This window comes from Solanum dulcamara, chromosome 8 (genome assembly GCF_947179165.1).
Source record: "Solanum dulcamara chromosome 8, daSolDulc1.2, whole genome shotgun sequence".
Classification (NCBI taxonomy): Eukaryota; Viridiplantae; Streptophyta; class Magnoliopsida; order Solanales; family Solanaceae; genus Solanum; species Solanum dulcamara.
In genome coordinates this window covers 64,826,937-64,845,177 of record NC_077244.1, presented here as the reverse complement: position 1 = coordinate 64,845,177, position 18,241 = coordinate 64,826,937, and the positions used below count along the sequence as shown (strand labels likewise).

Below are 18,241 nucleotides of genomic sequence, written 5' to 3'. Positions count from 1 at the left end.
CCAACCACACTGTGACAAATTCTTGTCATCCTGGGCCCAATTCTTTTTACTTCCAACAATTATTAATACATATCTTGTTACAGTGGACCGACTAAGATTTGTTACACTTTTCTTCAACAAGTGTTTGGCTTATCAGTCACAAGCAAATTATTATGCATGCAGGAAAAAAAAGACTTTTTCTTTTGTGAACAGTATTTGGACAATCAAACTTGTCAAGTTTCTAACTTTCTATAATTTTCTTCAATTAGAACCCTGAGCTATCACCTACAAATTAGCGGGTTAGTGATGAAAATTTTTTATATGGCAAATATTTTAAGTCTAATTATTTCAATTGGATATAATTTGCCTAATTACTTAGAATGGTGAATTTATGTTTGCTATGGTAAATTTAAATTAGTATAAACTAAATTTTAAGTAAAAAATTATACAAAATTTATTTTTTTTTAAAATGACTGAAAAGACACTAAACATCAGTTAAGTATATGGAACGAATCCCTGATTGCACGCAATTTGTATTTCGATAGAATTTTTTTCACGTTTTTCCTTCTTCTTCTTCAACAAACTCGTCATTGCAAAGGGGTTTTGAAGCTCGCGAAAGTCAACAATTGCAATCTCAATCAGTGAATCATGTAAGTCATTCATAGTAAATAACATTAATTCATCATCTGATTTCAAAAATTATTTTTGTATATTGAATGAATTGTGTGCAATAATTGTGTCATGAATGTGCATATATTTTCAATTAGATTTCAAATTAGATTGAATTTTCTGAATAATTAGGGAGTAAAAGCTACTGCTGATTTGTATAGAAATACGTACACGAGATCTATGTTACAATTTTTACTGTAAATTGAAAAATTAATTTACCGAAATATGAAATCTTGTAATTCATGTTAGTATGATTATATATTGTATATTGAGATTACTTGTATAATTCTAGTTTTGTGCTATGATGCAGTTATGATGGTATATGTGGAGTAATATAAAGTTGTATAAACCTTCCTTAAGTGTATATGTATAAATGATCAAATTAGTTTGTTAAAAAAGTGTCAATATAGAATTTTGATATTACATATAGCTGTGTAAAAATTGTATAAATATGGACTAAACATAAAGCACTTGAATATCTGTATAGTACTTGTATGTGTATCAGAAAAATTGTGTAATGTTTAATATATACATATACAATTAAGTTGTGTATTAATCAACTTTGTATACGTATAAAGTTATATGGAATGTAGTTGAAATATAGTTGTTGTTTATGTTGGTTTGTATATAAGATTAGATATTGTATATTCAGTATCAACGTGTGATTTGTTGATTTATATAATGTATTCTCTTTTATTGCACTTAAAAATACACAGAAATGGGTTCCTTAGCTATACTGGTAATGCATTCTAGTAAATGAGATGATGGAAATTGTTATGTTGATTATACTATTGATTGTTTTCAAAGAGAACGCATCATATTCAGAGTTGTATAATGTAATTACAAATCAGCTTGATGTTGATGTGACTAGCAAGAGACTGAAGATTGAGTACAAGGTAGAACGAAGCAATACACCTTACACAACGACATGGGTGTGAGAGTGTATGTAATGCACAAGAAGGCTAGTAATTATTTTAACAAATATCCGATTTGTATAACTGAAATCAATGATATGATAGAGTCAACTTGTACAGATTTAGTTGACAGTTTTGAGACAAATCAATTGACCATTTTTGATTTGGTGGATACATTAAGGGGTATTGAAGCAGTGTGTTGTGATGAGGTTATTTCAGATCCATGTTTTAAATACGTCGAAAAGAACCAAGTGTATAGGGATAAAGCAACTCTCAAATCTGTTATGGAGCAATATGCAATTTCACATCGATTTCAATATAGAACTGAGAGGTCAAATGTGATCAGGTAATGTTTGAACTGAATAAGTACATGCTGTGTTGTATTTATATATATTTGAGTATAATATGTGTGGACTGATATATTGAGTTAAATTTTACCTGTAGCTATACAACAACAACAACCATAACAAACCCAGTATAATTCCACCATATGAGGTCTGGGGAGGGTAGAGTGTACGAGACCTAACCCCCACCTTGAAAGGTAGGGCGGATGTTTCCGAAAGACCCTCGGCTCAAGAGATGGAAACAAGATAAAAGGTCAGATAGGGACAAGCATATCGAAAACAAGATGAAAATAAGGAATAGCAAAAGTGAGAAAGTCATGGTAGAATAGTACGTAAGAAAGAGGCATTAACTACTATAAATAAATAAGATAATCAAAGTAAAACGGCCCCACACCTATAAACAACAATACAATGCAGAAATCAAATGACAATAAACAATGAGCAGAACTACAACTATTATCATGTAAGGATAAGTCACCTAGCCTTTTATCCTAATATGAGTCCTCCACAAAGGAAATTATAATGCGCTAATGCGCTTACTAATAGGAAAGAATAACGAGACTATGTATTAGCCTTCTACCCTAATGCGGGTCCTCCACACCCTCCTATCTAAGGTCATGTCCTCGGTAAGCTGTAACTGCGCTATGTCCTGTCTAATCACCTCTCTCCAATATTTCTTCGGCCTACCCTTACCTCTTCTGAAACCATCCATGGCCAACCTCTCACATCTCCTCACTGGGGCATCTGTGTCTCTCCTCTTCACATGCTCAAACCATCTCAATCGCATTTCCCGCATCTTGTCTTCCACCGAGGTCACTCCTACATTGTCCTGAATAGCCTCATTTCTAATTATGTCGCTCCTGGTATGTCCACACATACACTATAATGCTTTTCTGATGTGTGTGAATGAAAAATAAAGGCGTCGAATATTAACAAGTCTGAAATGTTCAAAATAAGAACCTTTCAACAAAGAGCATACGTGCCCTTTGAAGGACAAAGTATATTCACAAAAATAACTAACAAGTAATGTGATTGGAGGGATTATCAAATCTAAGCTGGTAGATCACAAAAGAAATTATACGGCTGTGGATATTAAAAATAATGTGAAATTAGATCTCAAAGTTAATGTGCTTGGAGGATTAAAGAGATGGCTTGAGGGGTATACCTGTCGGATCTTACAACAAGCTGCCTGCTTATTTGTATATGATGTCTATCACTTATCCAGGATCTCATTTACAATTGAAGAAAACTATTAATGATCAATTCTTGTACGTGTTTGTTGCTTTGAGTACTTTTATACAAGGATTTAGACATTGCTGACCTGTTATTGTTGTGGATGAAAGTTTTCGAATAGGACCATATAATGAAACTTTTGTTGCAGCAAGTACTACAGATGGAGTAGGTATGGTGCATTTTATGTTGAATATCTATGTTTATATATACAATTTTTTTGTATATGTGTATATATGTGCTTACTGATCTGTATATGAATTGATTTGTAGGTCATATCTTTTCACTTGCGTATGGTGTGATTGATTTTGAAAATGATGCAGCTTGAACGTGGTTCTTTGAACAACTAAAAGAGGCGTATGAAAAACATAATAATATGTGTGTTGTGTCTGATAGAAATGAGAGCATTATAAAGACCGTCACGAGAGTGTATATTGATGTGCCTTATTACGCTTGCATGTGGCATTTATGGGATAATGTGCAAAAAAAATACAAAAAGTTACATGAAAAGCTGACTGCTATATTCTACAAAATGGTGAAGACGTGCAAAAAAATTAAATTTCATAGTCTAACGAAGAATGGGAGAAGGTAGATGTAAGAGCGAAAGAATGCTTAGAGTTGGATGGATATGAAAATTGGGCTAGGTGTTATGCAGAAGTTCATCGAGGATGGGTTAGGACATCGAATATTGCAGAGAGTATAAATGTTGTACTAGTATCAACTAGAGAGTTGTCAATCTTTGAATTTTTGGAGCAGGTTAAACTTATGTTTGGAAGATGGAATCATGATTATAAAATGAAAGCCACCGGAACTTTGACGTCATTGTTTGAAAAGTATCAGGATAAACTCATAGAGAATGAAGCTATGTGCACAAGAATGATGGTATGTATTTTATTTTTTTGTATATTGTTCTTCAAATATATATTAAAACTATATATACAAATCTTTATTTTATTATTTGTTAATGCGATGACAGGTTGTACCATCAACTGAATACGTGCACAATGTGAATGACGATGGCAGAAATTTTGTAGTGTGTCTTCAGAAAAAAAATATTTTCTTGTGGTAGGTTCTAGAAAGAAAAATATCATGTGAACATGTTTGGGCTGTATTGAAATCGAAAAATCTAACAGCAGATGAATATTGCTCTGATTTATACAAATCAGAAACTGTCCTGAAGATTTATGAGATGCAAATATATCCCTTACCAGATATTAAAGAGTGGGAGGTACCGGAATACATCTTGAATGATGTAGTTCTGCCTCCACCTTTCAAGAGACGACTTGGCAGGCCAAGAAAGAAGACTCAAGCAAAGGGTTCAAGAGAGTTGCTTGGGAATGTGTGGAAGAATACGTGTAGTACATGTGGAGTTGCAGGTCATAACACGAGTTCATGTAGAAATAAGCCTTGAGATAGTTGACGAGTGATAGATTGGTTTGATAATTTGAACTTCTTTTGAATTGAAAATGCTATGCATTTCTATTTTGAATAGTTCTCTTGGAATAAATTGTTTGACACATTACGAATTTATGAATTCTTTGAATAGCTAAACAGTAATAATGCTTAATGTTTAAGTGTTGTTTTTCTGTTAAGATGTTTAATTAAGGATAAATGTATAAATCTAATTTGAAAGTTGGAACAAGTATGTTTGTATAAGTATAGAGGTTAAACCAAAAATGTATAAATGAATATGATGATGTTATTGACGAAGTTCGTTTGTATATTAATAAAAAATATAAATGCATATACATATATAGTTGTATAAGATGTCAAAATTGATTATACAAATTATTTTATGATGCATGCTATTTATAGGTATAATTCATTCAGTAATATTCCATATAAATATGTAGAACTTAATATTTTATACACTTGTTTGTTATATTTGTCTAATATGTATAAATATATATTGTAAATTTGTCATTGTATACAATTGAATCATTTTTTTTATATATGTATGAATTTTTATACTCATATTTTTTTATAAGTTCTTTGTTTGTCTGCTTGTTTCCAAATTTGTTAATGATAAGTCTGATCAAAAGTTGATTCGAGACATAGTGTCTTTATATAATTATACAACATATTTTGAATGGAAATAAGAACATAATTAAATTTAAAGAAGACATAAATTGCGTACGATCACAAAAAATATTAGCTAATTCAAAATATTACCAACGTACTTAACAGCGACAAAAGTATAGTGTCAAGCAATGTATGAAAAAATACAAAAGCGTATAAAAGTCATGCGTACATTCAGTATCTGAAATGGAAACTTAAATTCTACTGAATTGTGATTCTTTCTCCAATATCACAATTAGTCCTACTCCTGTCAGATTTCGGGGGTGCCTCACTGTCACTAATTGCTTCACATTTTATCTTCTGCATTTCATAATACCATAGCAGTTGTGCGTATTTCATACGTGTCAACTCTGGATCGAATGAATCTGGAATTCCATTTTCATAACTGAGATGTAATGCATAAGATGCCACATATACAATCCCTAAAAATTATAAATTTACAATGAATTAGAATATTTCGCAATATAGTATAAAAGAGAAAAAACTGAATATACTTACAAGCTTTCTTCAATTTTTTGTGGTATAACGTTGACATAAAGAATGTCAAATGAATCAAAAAAAAGTGTGCATTGTACTTTGGATGAGAGGCCACATCCAATCCTTTCTTTGTATACAAATCAGACATATATAGATACATGGGAATGAGCTGGGCATATTAATTGACCTCATTGTCAATATACAAATGGTGCAGCACATTACTGATTGAATCGCACACCATTATACAACGTTCATTGAAAGAAACAACAATTAAGACCCAATGAAACCTCTCTTTCACATTGACTAAAATAAAAATATTGTCCACCGAATGCTATGGTATAATACAGTGCATCCTGTATCCTTTTATATACTTGAGGATGGTCTCTTCTGAACTCTCCTTGAAGCTACATTTTCAGCATTGTTATATGCTTTTCAGATGCAATTTATTAAGTTGTTGAAATTGCAATCAATTGTGCTGAACTTATAGGTTGAGCTATTGAAAATTTTATTTTTTTTTCAGATAGTAGAAGAGCATATCTAAGTGTTGAAAGATAATAATGTTAAAATTAATAAACTAATAGTATGCCAGTCATCTTGCAACTGCCCTACATTTGCAAGTTTGTAGAACCAATTTTTGTTGTCAATTTTAATAACCCCATAATCAAAGCACTGTTTTAGCGCTGCTTTATGCTTTTTGTATCTGTCCTCATTGTTCTTCCTGTAATGTAAGACAAAAAATTAACTTAGAGGTGTAAATAATATATTTTTTGGTGTGTACACAAATTATTCATACTTTTTATATCTAATTCTTACTTGATATGATGCCTGGACAATAAACCTTCCCTTAACCATTTTCAAAACTTGACAAAAGTAGATTTGTCCTCATCTTCTGGCTAAAATAATGAATGGATGTTTCAAAGAAAAAATTGAAGGAGACTTTGAAGAACACCCTGAAATGTATACATGGTGCATTTCAGTGTTAACACAATGTATAAAATTCATTGTTGAAAAAAATAATTCATACCTGTATCTGATCCAAATGAAGCATTGTATGGCGATGTGTTATATGGACCTGGACGCCTAATTCTTTAAATATGTAAAGGTGTATGATCGTCCTCTATGGACTATTCATGAAGTACAATGCTCCTTTCTGAATTAAGGCTTGGGAGAAATTGATCAGCCAACAAAAATTGAAATTTGGGTACGTCTGCATTGGACATTGAAAGTGAAAGTTGTATAGGATATACAACAGACTACTCGGCCGATGAAGATGACATAATTGTTTCTTTATGACAATCACCCAGATTTGAGTCTTCTTCCGTATCAGACGTCCTAGGCTCAGTTGGGGCTGACAGTGTTGTTTCTTTGGGACAATCACTCGAAAATGGGTCTCTGTCACCATCAGATAGATGTGACAATGAGTTCTGATGTTCATTAATAGAAATAGTCGACACATTCTGATGAAGGTACACAAGAACATATTGAGAAATCAAATAAAAACTAATAACTAATAAATTTTTAAATGCATACTGCTGGGGTTTGTTCACATCTGTTTGATCATCGACAAGTCCTGATTGCTAATGAGAATACTTATTCAAATTTTGAGAAATAATCTTATAAAAAAAATATTAGGTAATGTGTATACAAATTCAATTTATACAGATTTTAAAGATAATTGAAATTGTAGTATTAATGTATAATCATACCTCTGAAATAATCGTATCGAGCAAGAGATTATCCAAGTCGAGAGCCTTTAATGAATAAATGGGAACAAAATTGAAATAACAAATATATATATATATGTACAATTTAATCATGTATAAATGTGGATTTAAGAGTGTTGTATAATATTAATTAACATTGAAAGTTGTATAAAATGTGGAATTGTATAAACTATATATATATATAGATATACCATTAAGATAGATGAAGGTTAATATAATAAAATGTATAAGTATAAAACTGTGATCTAAATTTACAACATATAAATATATACATATAGCTGGAGTTTTACTGGCATCTGATTGTTGCAATAATGGACTGTAGCTCCTCATTTGTTTCATTATGCAAATTTGGACAAACAATCTTTAAAAAAAATTAAATTAACATATGTACAAATGCAACTTATAGATAATGTATAAATTGAATTAAATAATATATGACTATTCAAACATCTGAAATGATCTGATCAAACAACAAATCGTCATTAATGACATTCTTAATATAGAAGCAAATAAAGAAAATTAAGATGACAAGTTAATATGTATATCTGCAATTATTTATACAAATATTGAAATGTATAAATGAATTGTGGATTATACAGTCATAAAATATTGGGCATGAGCCATGTATGTATAACACTATATACATAGATTTTGTATAAATAGTATATAATAAGTAAAAAAGACTTTACCTGCGGAAGCTTTATGTTACTTGATTATCCTGGGTATCTTATTCCAGAATCGGATGATGGATCAAAAAGAGGAGACTGGTGCTGGCTATTGGATGTTGAATGTGTTGGAACTTCTTGCTCAACTACCTCATTTTGTTTATTATGATTTGTGTTCTTCTTGTTTATGGCCTCCAATACAACTGTAAAGTATAAAAATAAGAATTAACTATGATATATAAGATATATATATATATATATTTAAAAAATGAGCTTATCGATTTTTTGAACGAATCAAATTCATCGCGAGATATTCTTAAATCAGATGCCTGCTAAATGATGATTTTTTAATAGGGTCATTTATCTTTTTTCGCTGCACACGTTGGTTTATTGCTGATTTATCAACCCATTGATGAGGACGTTTACCCCGCTTCTTTGAAGGTGAAGGATTGACAACAGGTGGGACAGTTTGATGTTTGGACACTTGTTTTATTCTTACATTCTAGACAGACGCAACAACAAAATGTCTTGACTTCTTCAGCGCGGGAATTGCACGACAACCAACTTTCTCTTTGGCTTTTATCTTTCTTAAATCTGGAGAATCTTCAAAATCATCATTGGAATCAACGGGTTACTGAACACACCTACATCAACATGAGACTCTGACACAATGTACTCAGGCGGCAATTGAAGAATTTGAATTTTCATAGGAGAAGGACTTAGATTGTGGAAAGTGATCTGCAAAAGTAAATTAAATTCATTATATAGTGTTACTCCGAATTATACAACCCCAATAGTATACAATTATAATATTAGTATAACTAAATGTATTGTGCATACAAAAATCTATTTAATTATATAATTATAATAAATTAGCCAAATCTGTATAAGATGTTTAAATAGTACATACACAATCTAAATATTTGATTTAATTAAAAATTTTGAAAAGACTTATCGAGTTATCTTCATCACGTAACATTCCTTTCAAAAAGTAATCTAGGCGAGGCTTGTCTTTTCTCATCTTCCAGTTGAGAATTCTCGAAATGTGGACAGACACCTTGACAGTAATCATTAGGTCAACCTTAGAACAACATTCACAAAATCATACTTGCATGGCAAGTGGAAAATCATGTATTCTGTAATACTTCCCTTCTGGTGTTATCTTCTTATGCAGATTTTTGGCTAGTTCATCAAATGCTCTATTACCCCATGGGTAGTCCATATATCTATCAGACTTGATCAAATCAAAATTCATCATGTCTATTGTTGAACAAGTAGGCTCCGTAGATAGAATGTTAGTATGAATATAGTATAATAATGAAAACTTCAATGCATCATCATCGATATAACCCCATACCTTGCCAGTAAAACTATCAATAAGATATTGTTTATCGATATAATTTATATCTTCAAAGTACTGGCTAAGAATTTTGTTTGGTACAGTAGTGTTGAAAACAAAACTAGACACATTCTCATCACACTTGAGACTAGAAATAATTGAAAAATTCCTATGTATGAAGCATAGTCTAGTGTCATTTGCATAGATGAGGATATCATCTATTGAACTACCTTCCAATCCATGCAACATAAAGCACCTAAATAATTATACTTGAACATGACATCTTTTCATGACAGTCAACTGATCAAAACATGTAGTACCTCAGAAAAGCTTCAACTGAGACTCAGACAAATACTCCATTAAATGATCCATAATGTCAATGTTTGTATAACATTGCATGTGTGGAGTGTGCTTGAGATTTTTACTGAGAATGAAATTTAACAACCTATCAAAAATAAATGAGCTTAATTAAATTGATTTTTAAAGAACATACAAAAAAGAATGAAGCTATTACTAACTACAAATTAATATATAGTATATATCTTTTAGATGTCATGTTTTGTACTGATATATATAAGCAATAGTAATCTTAAATATAAATCTTCATATAATGTGGAATAACAATTATTATACACAAATGCTCAGATAATGTATAATTGATTGTATATGTATAAATAAACTTTATAACTGTATATATGTCATCATATACTATTGTTATTATTGTATAATAATAAACTTACCTGACATATATCAAAACAAGTTGAATTGTATAAAAATAAACAACTAATGTATATAGCTTCTTTTATTGAACTATGATTTAGCAAAAATTAGACTTGTACAATGTACAAGAATTAATATGTTTTGGCATGTCAAATTATTTGTATACAACTAAATGAAACAGATAACACTTATACATGTTAGTTTACCCCAAATGTATAAAAATATAAATTATACAATTAGGTTTATACAAAATACCTAAGGTCTTTCAGTTTCACTATTATCAATTGAAGCTTCATCAACATCCTCTCCGGTAATTGATTCATTATTAATAGGATCAATTTCTTTTGCTTTCCTCTTTTTTTAGATCCTAAATCTACTAAGCCCTTTTGTTTCGACTCAACTGATTTTGCAGCTTTTTTTATTGCTTGTTGTGTGATTTGTTGAACCTTCAGTGGGTCGTTTCTAAGCTTGGACCTGATCTCATAGTTTTCAATAGATCTGGCATTGTCGATCTCTTTACTTCTTGCAATTGATCCTATATTTTCTATCAGTAATTGTGTTAGGTCAATAGAAAATTATGAAAAATTTTGAGGGGAATAGGCATGCAATGATATACCTCGTGTAAATCTCATAGATGGAGTCTGGTCATCCATTGTTTGAGAATCAACACTATCAATCGATTGGGGAAAACTAATTTTGAAGTTTCAAACTTTAAAAAAAAGAAGATGAAAGCACAGAAGAACATAGAATTTTTCAAATTTAAAAAAAATGAAGAAAAAACACAAAATGAAGAACTAATACACAATTTAGAGGTTACCTCAAATAGAAATTATCAACTAGGAGGGAGAGTGAGATTGGTGAAAATTTAAAATTAATACACAGCGAGATTTTAGGAGCGAATTTTGAGTTGAGTAGAGAGAGAAAGGAAAGAAACTGTATAACAGAAATAAAAAGGGGAAGTGAAAACGTTTTTGATTCTAATACAAATCAGAAAGTGGGGCCCGCCTTCCATAGCAAATTTCATCAAAATATACCCACACATGATGATAAAATAAAACTATACCCATATAGAGTAATAAAGTAGTAATGTTTGTCATATCACGCAATTTTCCTGTTATTAATTCACCCAAAATTTATTTAGATTGAAATGAATTAAATTGAAATGATTTTAAATGCAAGTCATAATTCAAACTCGCTCAAACTCTTAACTAAGGTTTAATTGCTTTATTTGTATTTTTATAATTTTTTTAGCATTTTATAAAATTATCATGTTTGTTTATTATGATTATATATAATATATTAAATAAAAAAATATTTGGACAACTTGATATCAGTCTAAACTTTGACGACCTTAAAGAAGATGAACTAAAATGGGCTTAGCTAAACGGATTAAATTAGGCAGATTGTGATTTTATGGATTAACTTACCACCTCAATTTATCACCTAGCGAATTACTGTGAATGTTATTAGTTACGTAAACTATTTATCTGTTAACTTAGAAGCTTTACTTGTTTTTGTCGTACTAATAATGGGTCGTTTAGTTGATGGAATTAGACATAATGTAACCCATTATCAAATCTAGAAATTAGATAATGTAATGTTTGGTTGACGTATAAGATAATAATAGATAATAATTAATGTAGTGTCGGCTTGGTGATATTAAATAATACTGGTAATAAGTTATGAAAAATTTATACCTCCTTCATTTTCAATTTATGTGTTTTGCATTTTATTTTTTAATTTGTTAAAAAAGAATGATACATTGAAATTTTACATTTCACCGATTTTAGTCACATAAATATCTATAGTTTATTTTAAATATTTTTTTTTAAAACATATTTTTAAATTTTGTGTTAGATAAAAAAATCAAATAAAATGAAATGAAAATAAAATATTATTCTATGAAATAAGAATGCATATATTAGGCTATCAGCAATGCATCAATTAAGTTATTTAAAGAGATACTATTTTTTTAAAAGTAAATAATTCATGTAGATCAATCTTTTCGTTATTAACCACATTCATTATTAATTTCCGTTTAATCAATCTCTGCATTTTTGACTTATCAAGAAAAAGTACCTCCTGGTCCCTAAAGTTGCTCTTCTTTTATTTTCATCACCCAACCAACCAACCAACCTCCCTTCTTAGCACTCAATAAAAGAATTTACTTTTTTTGTGATGGATAAAATGTTGTTCAAATTCGAATTTAATGGTTTTCTTTTTTCCGAATTATTGAAAATTTGTAATCCCCGAATATAGCCCCACAACATCACTTCCCATAAATAAACCCAATTCATTATTCCGAATCAAAAGGCAATCAATAATGTCACTAATCCGGCTAAAAAGGTAAACTTACTTTTCAGCATCTACTAGTATTATTTTTGTTTTAAAATTATTTATCGTAATTTTTAAAATTTTAAATTAAATTAAATATTTTCTTCATTTTATTCTTAATGAATTAATTATTTTTGAATACTGCAAACATCTCAATTATGACGTGATAATATATAAAATAAATATTTAATGAAGATAAATTATATTTAAGATATAAATAAGATTAAATTATTAAATTCATAAGAAAAGTGTAAAAGATAAATACGATGACTAATTTGAGAAAGAAGCAGTATTTACAGAAAAACCAAACATTTCCGCTATTCAATCCAAGTCATACACGTGGCTGTTTCTGTGCCACACCAACAGAAAGGGACAGCACACGAGCAAGACCTTTATCGGATCAGTTAAAGGATCTACTTTTTTCTTGTGTGTCGTCGCCACGCGCTTGGGTTGAGCGTTGAAACACGCGCATCCGTGTGTGGCACTCCCGGGAAGCAATTGCCATGTCAGTAGGGGCGACGGGAGCCGTTGATGCGTGAAGGGACGGTGGAGATGCCTTGTTTAGACAGCGCGTCGAGAACACTCTCCGTTGAAGGAGGTTTTAGGCCCAAGGGCAGTGGCAACCATGGCTTGTTTATTGCCTCCTTCACTACCTTATCTATCACCTCCTCCGCCTGCAAAACCCCAAAATTTAAAGTTTATGTATTTTTAGCAAGTTGATATATCATAATTCCGGGATTCACAATCAAATATTTATAAATCTTTAGTAAGTATTTTAATATATATATAGAGGGGGTTTGAGCAGAAGTTAGTGAATACTCATGAACCCGGGATTCGCAGCTCCGTAATAATTTATGTGATATTATTTGATTAAACATAGAGAATTTTTAAAAAATAAATTTTTTACATAATCATAATATTAATGTTTTGAAAATATTGAGCACTACTAAGTCAATAGTTTAATTTGCAGTGTATTTTGAAGAATCTGCGCCATGTATTCATATACTGACCACATTTGCTTAATGCAGTAAAAACTTACTTGAACTCGGTGTTTACTTCAAATTATATCGTATTATCATGATTAAGTGATTTAATGAAGTGAAAATATACATTTAGCGGGATAAACTTACCGGATGAAGATTAACTGATTTCTCTATTATGCTATATCTGTTCTGTATTCCCTCAGCCCTGTGAAATCCAGCTGCATTCTGCAATATATAACCAATGTAAAGTTGTGATTTATGAACATGCTCCAATTGTGCATTCACATAGAACAGCCAATATATGTTGCTGAATTGAACATGAACGTTCAAAGAAGATCGTAACACCAACGAATTTACCTGAGGGTACGGTGAACATGATCCTAAAGATGGAGGCGTAACGGGGCAACCCCATACATCAGCACAAAGCTGCAAGTAATCAAATGACAGATATTTATAATTCTGAAAACTCAGAATTCAGCTAAAAAGTAGTAGTTCAGTTTTCAGGACATTATTATTACCCCTGGTTGAGGATTCCACTGCCACGCCTCAGGCGGCTGCCATCCAGAATGATAAGGCGAACCCCACATATGTGCACCATTCGGGTAACCTCCTGGTGGTATCCAGGATGGATAGAATTGTCCAGCTGTGGGTACATGATTAGAATGATATGTTGGGAAGGCCATGATAGGGTTATGTGGATAATAGGTCCTCTGTACTGAATCTCTAGGTTGAGGGCGAGGCCATCTTTTCTCGTCTTCCTTTGGCAAAATTTGCCTCCGCTGCATTCTGAATTTCTGCGTGGAGAAAGGGATGATGTTCTTAAACTGAGCAATATAATAGTCTATTCATGTTTGCACAATTTGCTTTACAATGTCACCCTAGGCTTTATGTAAGCTACGGGTCTGTCGAAAACAAAACAACCATTCTATCTCTATGAGGTAGAGGTAAGGTCTGCATACACTATACCCATTGTTCCTTATAAAATTTACTGCATTATGAAAGGTATCATGCTCCCATCTATCTAGCAGGCAGGGTTTATTTTTTTGCATTCATTTTCACGTATCGTAATAACTTCAACTGAAAAACAAGAGTACTAGTAAAATATGAAAAGAGCACAACAAAACTCAACCAACCTGGAGATGGCTAGCTATATTATGTCTTGTCAGTCCTTCTACTTTCATCAGCTCTAGTATTCGAGAAGGAATGGCTTGATCTATACCAATTTTCTCGACTGCTTTAACAAATTTCTTGTGTAGTTCAGGCGTCCAGTCTACCTGGATTCAAGGAGAGACGAAAGCTTACTCCCACAAACAAGTAATTTAAAAAATGCAGGGTTCTTTTATCTATGCTGAGTTAACTACATATATTGCTGAAAAGCACAAGGCAACAGTGCTTAAAGCCTATTCTGATTGCCAAATATCAAATTCTATTTATTGTTTAAGACATCAAAATCTCATCTAACATTTGAAAGTTGAGAAGAAAATCCAAACGAATGCTAAATTTTACTTCAATGCCAGAGTTGAACTGTCAACTAGTCAGCAGTTGTTCGATCTTACCTTCATTTTCTTCTTATTAGCTTTTGTCCCACTTGAACTATGGAGACCAGAAGCTTTATTTGGGTCTGCAGAACGAGTACTGCCATTGACTGGGTAGTCATTACTTCGTGAACAAGTAGCAATAGGATCCTCCATATTTTGATCAGCAGCAGAATCATGCTCCTCCTTTGTGATAGCCTCTCCTAATCGTTCGGAAGAATCTGCTGGGACAGTAGTCTCAGCAACAAAATCACAACAAGTAGTTTCGACAGATTTTGCGTCCCCTTCATGTGCCCCACTATCTTGTTCATTTGGCAAGATAGTATGATCTTGGAAATCACCATCATCCACTGACCTCACTCCTTGTTTCTGTTGTGGGGTTGAAGGAGCAGGATATTTATCGCAGCATGGTGATGATACTTTTTGGTTTTCCACCACTGATGTCAAGGGTTCAGCTTCACTAGAGTTCTCATTGTCTGCTTCGCGCTTTACAGGTTGGATCTCTAGCATGGATATAAGAGATTCTTTAACCGGCTTAAGTGACTCAGAGACATTCTTTCCTCCTGAATGAAATGCCTGTTCCGATAAATAAAATTCAGATTTTCCTCTACATATAATAAGCTCAACAATCTAAAAGAACATATTTAATTAAGTGTAGTTTCGAAAAAACCTTGTGAACTACATGCTGCCATATGTTTCTCAGTTTATCATCTGATAATGGTTTCTGAAGGAACTCAACTGCACCCAGCTGCAAAAAAAGTATATTGTTCAACAATATTTTACTTACTTAGAAAGTTGCATCAAATGGAAATTGATCGCAGAGATCTTACCGCTATACACTTCATCATGGTGCTAATAGAGTGAATATCTGACATCACTGGAAAAAGGATAGGATAATGAAGTTCTATCAGAAATATTTCACTTAGCAATCAAAATTTCCAAGTTCTACTGTTTCTATGATGTTTCTTAGCAGAGATTAGTTGGTGCTTTTCACAATATCATTTTATGAATCTAGAAACATTTCAAAAACAAAATAATGAAAGATAAAAAAGGAATGAAGTTAACACTATATCTAACTTAATAAAGCAAGAATCGATTCCAAGAAAAACAAGATTTAGGAGTTTAGCACCACGAAGTATGCGTCTAATTACAAAACAGAAGCCCTTACTTATAGTTGGCAGATCTTTAGCACATTCGAGAAATTTGAGTCCTCCATCGCTGTTGTCAGCACTTACCTGTTGACAATATTACAGACACAATCATAAATAGTGAAAAAGAACATTGGCCTTGGTTAATTTTCTGGTAATAAACCACTACAAAGTGATAATTGATAAGGAAAGCTATAACTGTTTTAGCTGCAGCATACAATAGCTTAATTTTCTTCATGATACAAAGGTACTATAACTACCCAAGCTCAATTGTCTACATGAAAATAAATATAAAATTGATGAAAAAAGAAAAGAAAAGATACCTCTACAATGGCAACATGGAATACTTCCGACTTGCTTGAGATTGCAGATAAAGCCTCATTCTCATTGCAGAATGTGTAAACTGCAAGGACATGAATGGTTTTGTCACGTGTATAAAGATGAAATGATCCACTCGAGACGTACTTTTAGAGGCTCCCTCACCTCGAGACGAGTAGTCTTTAGCTTTTAAACATTGTTTGGGATAAATAAGATGAGGCCTCTAGAAGTTGCTACAAGCTAAATCAATCACGCTGATAGCTCCAAGGTGATTTATAGCTTCGACGCTTAATTTTGTATAGTTTGGTATTTCACCAGGTACTATACTATAAGAGGCAACTCTATTAGCTACTATCTCTTTCAGAAATTAAAGAACAAAGAACTAAATGGAAAATTTGAAACAAAAATGCTATTTTATGGCCTTAAAAGACAGACAAGAGTTCAAATCACATAGCCCCTTAATGCTCTTATTCTCAAAATAGAAAGATGGATAGTTACAGATCACTGTATTTACCCTCCTTTGTTAATAAATGCAAAAGCAATTGGCAAAAAGGAGATGTTACCTATATAATCCATTTCTTGAAGCCTTGATTCCATTTGAGAGGCAGAATTGGAGTCTTTATCAAGAAGGAGGACTCCAAGTCCTTTTGGGAAATCTTTCCACTCCAATAATTCATTCTCAGTGCAAACCATTTCTGAATTGGCATCCTTTTCAGGCACCCAAACAAGCCTTTAATTATGATGCTCACTCCTCAGCATCTGCAGACACCAAATTCTCCTCAAATGAGAGTCACAAGAATTTATCAAGAAAAAGAAAGAGGACATACTGCAGCAGCATAAAAAAACAAAAAAAACAAAACCCCATGTGAGAATTGAGATAGATCTTCAAATATAAACAGAGAAAAGACAATAGAGAAAGACCATGTGAATACACAAACGTCACCATCCCAAGACAAATTACTTGATATCAAGAAAAGAGAAGCCTGTGCATAATTGATGATTAGCAGAAAATTGAAAGAAAAAGTTTACATTTTTTTCATACCCTTTGATGCATGGTGGATATGTACTACTTTTATCTGATTTCTCCTTTTGAGAAAATGCATATAAAAAAAAAACAGAATTCATAAGTAGTCATATGTATGTATACATTTTCCAGTACCTCAGAGAAGTAAAAAGGAATGTCTCTAGTAATATTATTATTGTTTGTTTGGATGTTTAATTGATTATAGATATTGTACAGACTATCTAGCTGGAAAAGTGGAAACAGAGAAGGAAACAGTAAGACCGAAAAAGAGAGAAAAGAAGAGTGTATTCAAGAAGAGAGAAGCAACGGGCCTTGGGGGATTTAATTGCAGTTGCCTGACTTCTCTGAATCGTTGTTATCTGCTGCTGCGGACCACACTATACACAAATGGCTACTTCACCATTGGTCAATAACTTTATGCTACCCTACCAATTGTGTTTGACTTAACACACGGGCCAATCTTATTAGTTAAATTGGTCCGTCATCTCAATTTTCATCTTGTTGGTGCCATTGAACCATGAGGTTTATTACAAAAAAATTATACAATAACTATTATATAAACTCATAACTTTAAAATATAACAACATCAATGCTAAGAAAGAATCTTACGATTGAACTTATAGAGTTTAAATTTTAAATTCGTGTCTCTGAACACACTTCATCCCCATAACCCTAACCCTCACCCTCACCACCCTACACCAAGGGCGTATCTAAAAGGGTTTTGTGGGTTCAAGTGAACCCATGCTTCCCTCCCTAGAT

General features: G+C 32.1%; 1 protein-coding gene and 2 pseudogenes across 4 annotated transcripts; 2 read left to right on the top strand and 1 right to left on the bottom strand.

Moving 5' to 3' along the window:
• The first annotated feature begins 1,366 nt into the window (after nt 1-1,366).
• On the top strand, nt 1,367-3,464 carry LOC129900068 (uncharacterized; annotated as a pseudogene).
• A 129-nt stretch (nt 3,465-3,593) lies between these two features.
• On the top strand, nt 3,594-4,547 carry LOC129900067 (uncharacterized; annotated as a pseudogene).
• An 8,112-nt stretch (nt 4,548-12,659) lies between these two features.
• LOC129899682 (two-component response regulator-like APRR2) lies at nt 12,660-17,867 on the bottom strand. 4 transcript variants are annotated; one of them, XM_055974707.1, is made up of 12 exons: nt 17,794-17,867; nt 17,022-17,217; nt 16,464-16,543; nt 16,161-16,227; nt 15,823-15,869; nt 15,663-15,740; nt 15,014-15,568; nt 14,591-14,731; nt 13,976-14,251; nt 13,815-13,883; nt 13,605-13,682; nt 12,660-13,148 (listed from the first exon to the last, which is right to left on the bottom strand). In XM_055974707.1, exons 2-12 carry the CDS (start codon nt 17,149-17,151, stop codon nt 12,981-12,983), a joined length of 1,689 nt encoding a protein of 562 aa, XP_055830682.1. In that variant the 5' UTR covers nt 17,152-17,217; nt 17,794-17,867; the 3' UTR covers nt 12,660-12,980. The 4 variants fall into 4 exon arrangements, with proteins under 4 accessions (XP_055830682.1, XP_055830680.1, XP_055830681.1 ...); XM_055974705.1 differs by lacking the exon at nt 17,794-17,867 and adding an exon at nt 17,618-17,775; XM_055974706.1 differs by lacking the exon at nt 17,794-17,867 and adding an exon at nt 17,501-17,597.
• Between the last annotated feature and the right edge of the window lie 374 nt (nt 17,868-18,241).

Bases quoted from the DNA above. Each gene is read 5' to 3' on its own strand.
- LOC129899682 (XM_055974707.1), bottom strand. From the start codon at position 17,151: ATGGTTTGCACTGAGAATGAATTATTGGAGTGGAAAGATTTCCCAAAA. The intron at 15,870-16,160 runs GTAAGGGCTTCT...TCCTTTTTCCAG, and splicing joins TAAAGATCTGCCAACTATAA to TGATGTCAGATATTCACTCT. The intron at 15,741-15,822 runs GTAAGATCTCTG...CTTTTTTTGCAG, and splicing joins CCATGATGAAGTGTATAGCG to CTGGGTGCAGTTGAGTTCCT.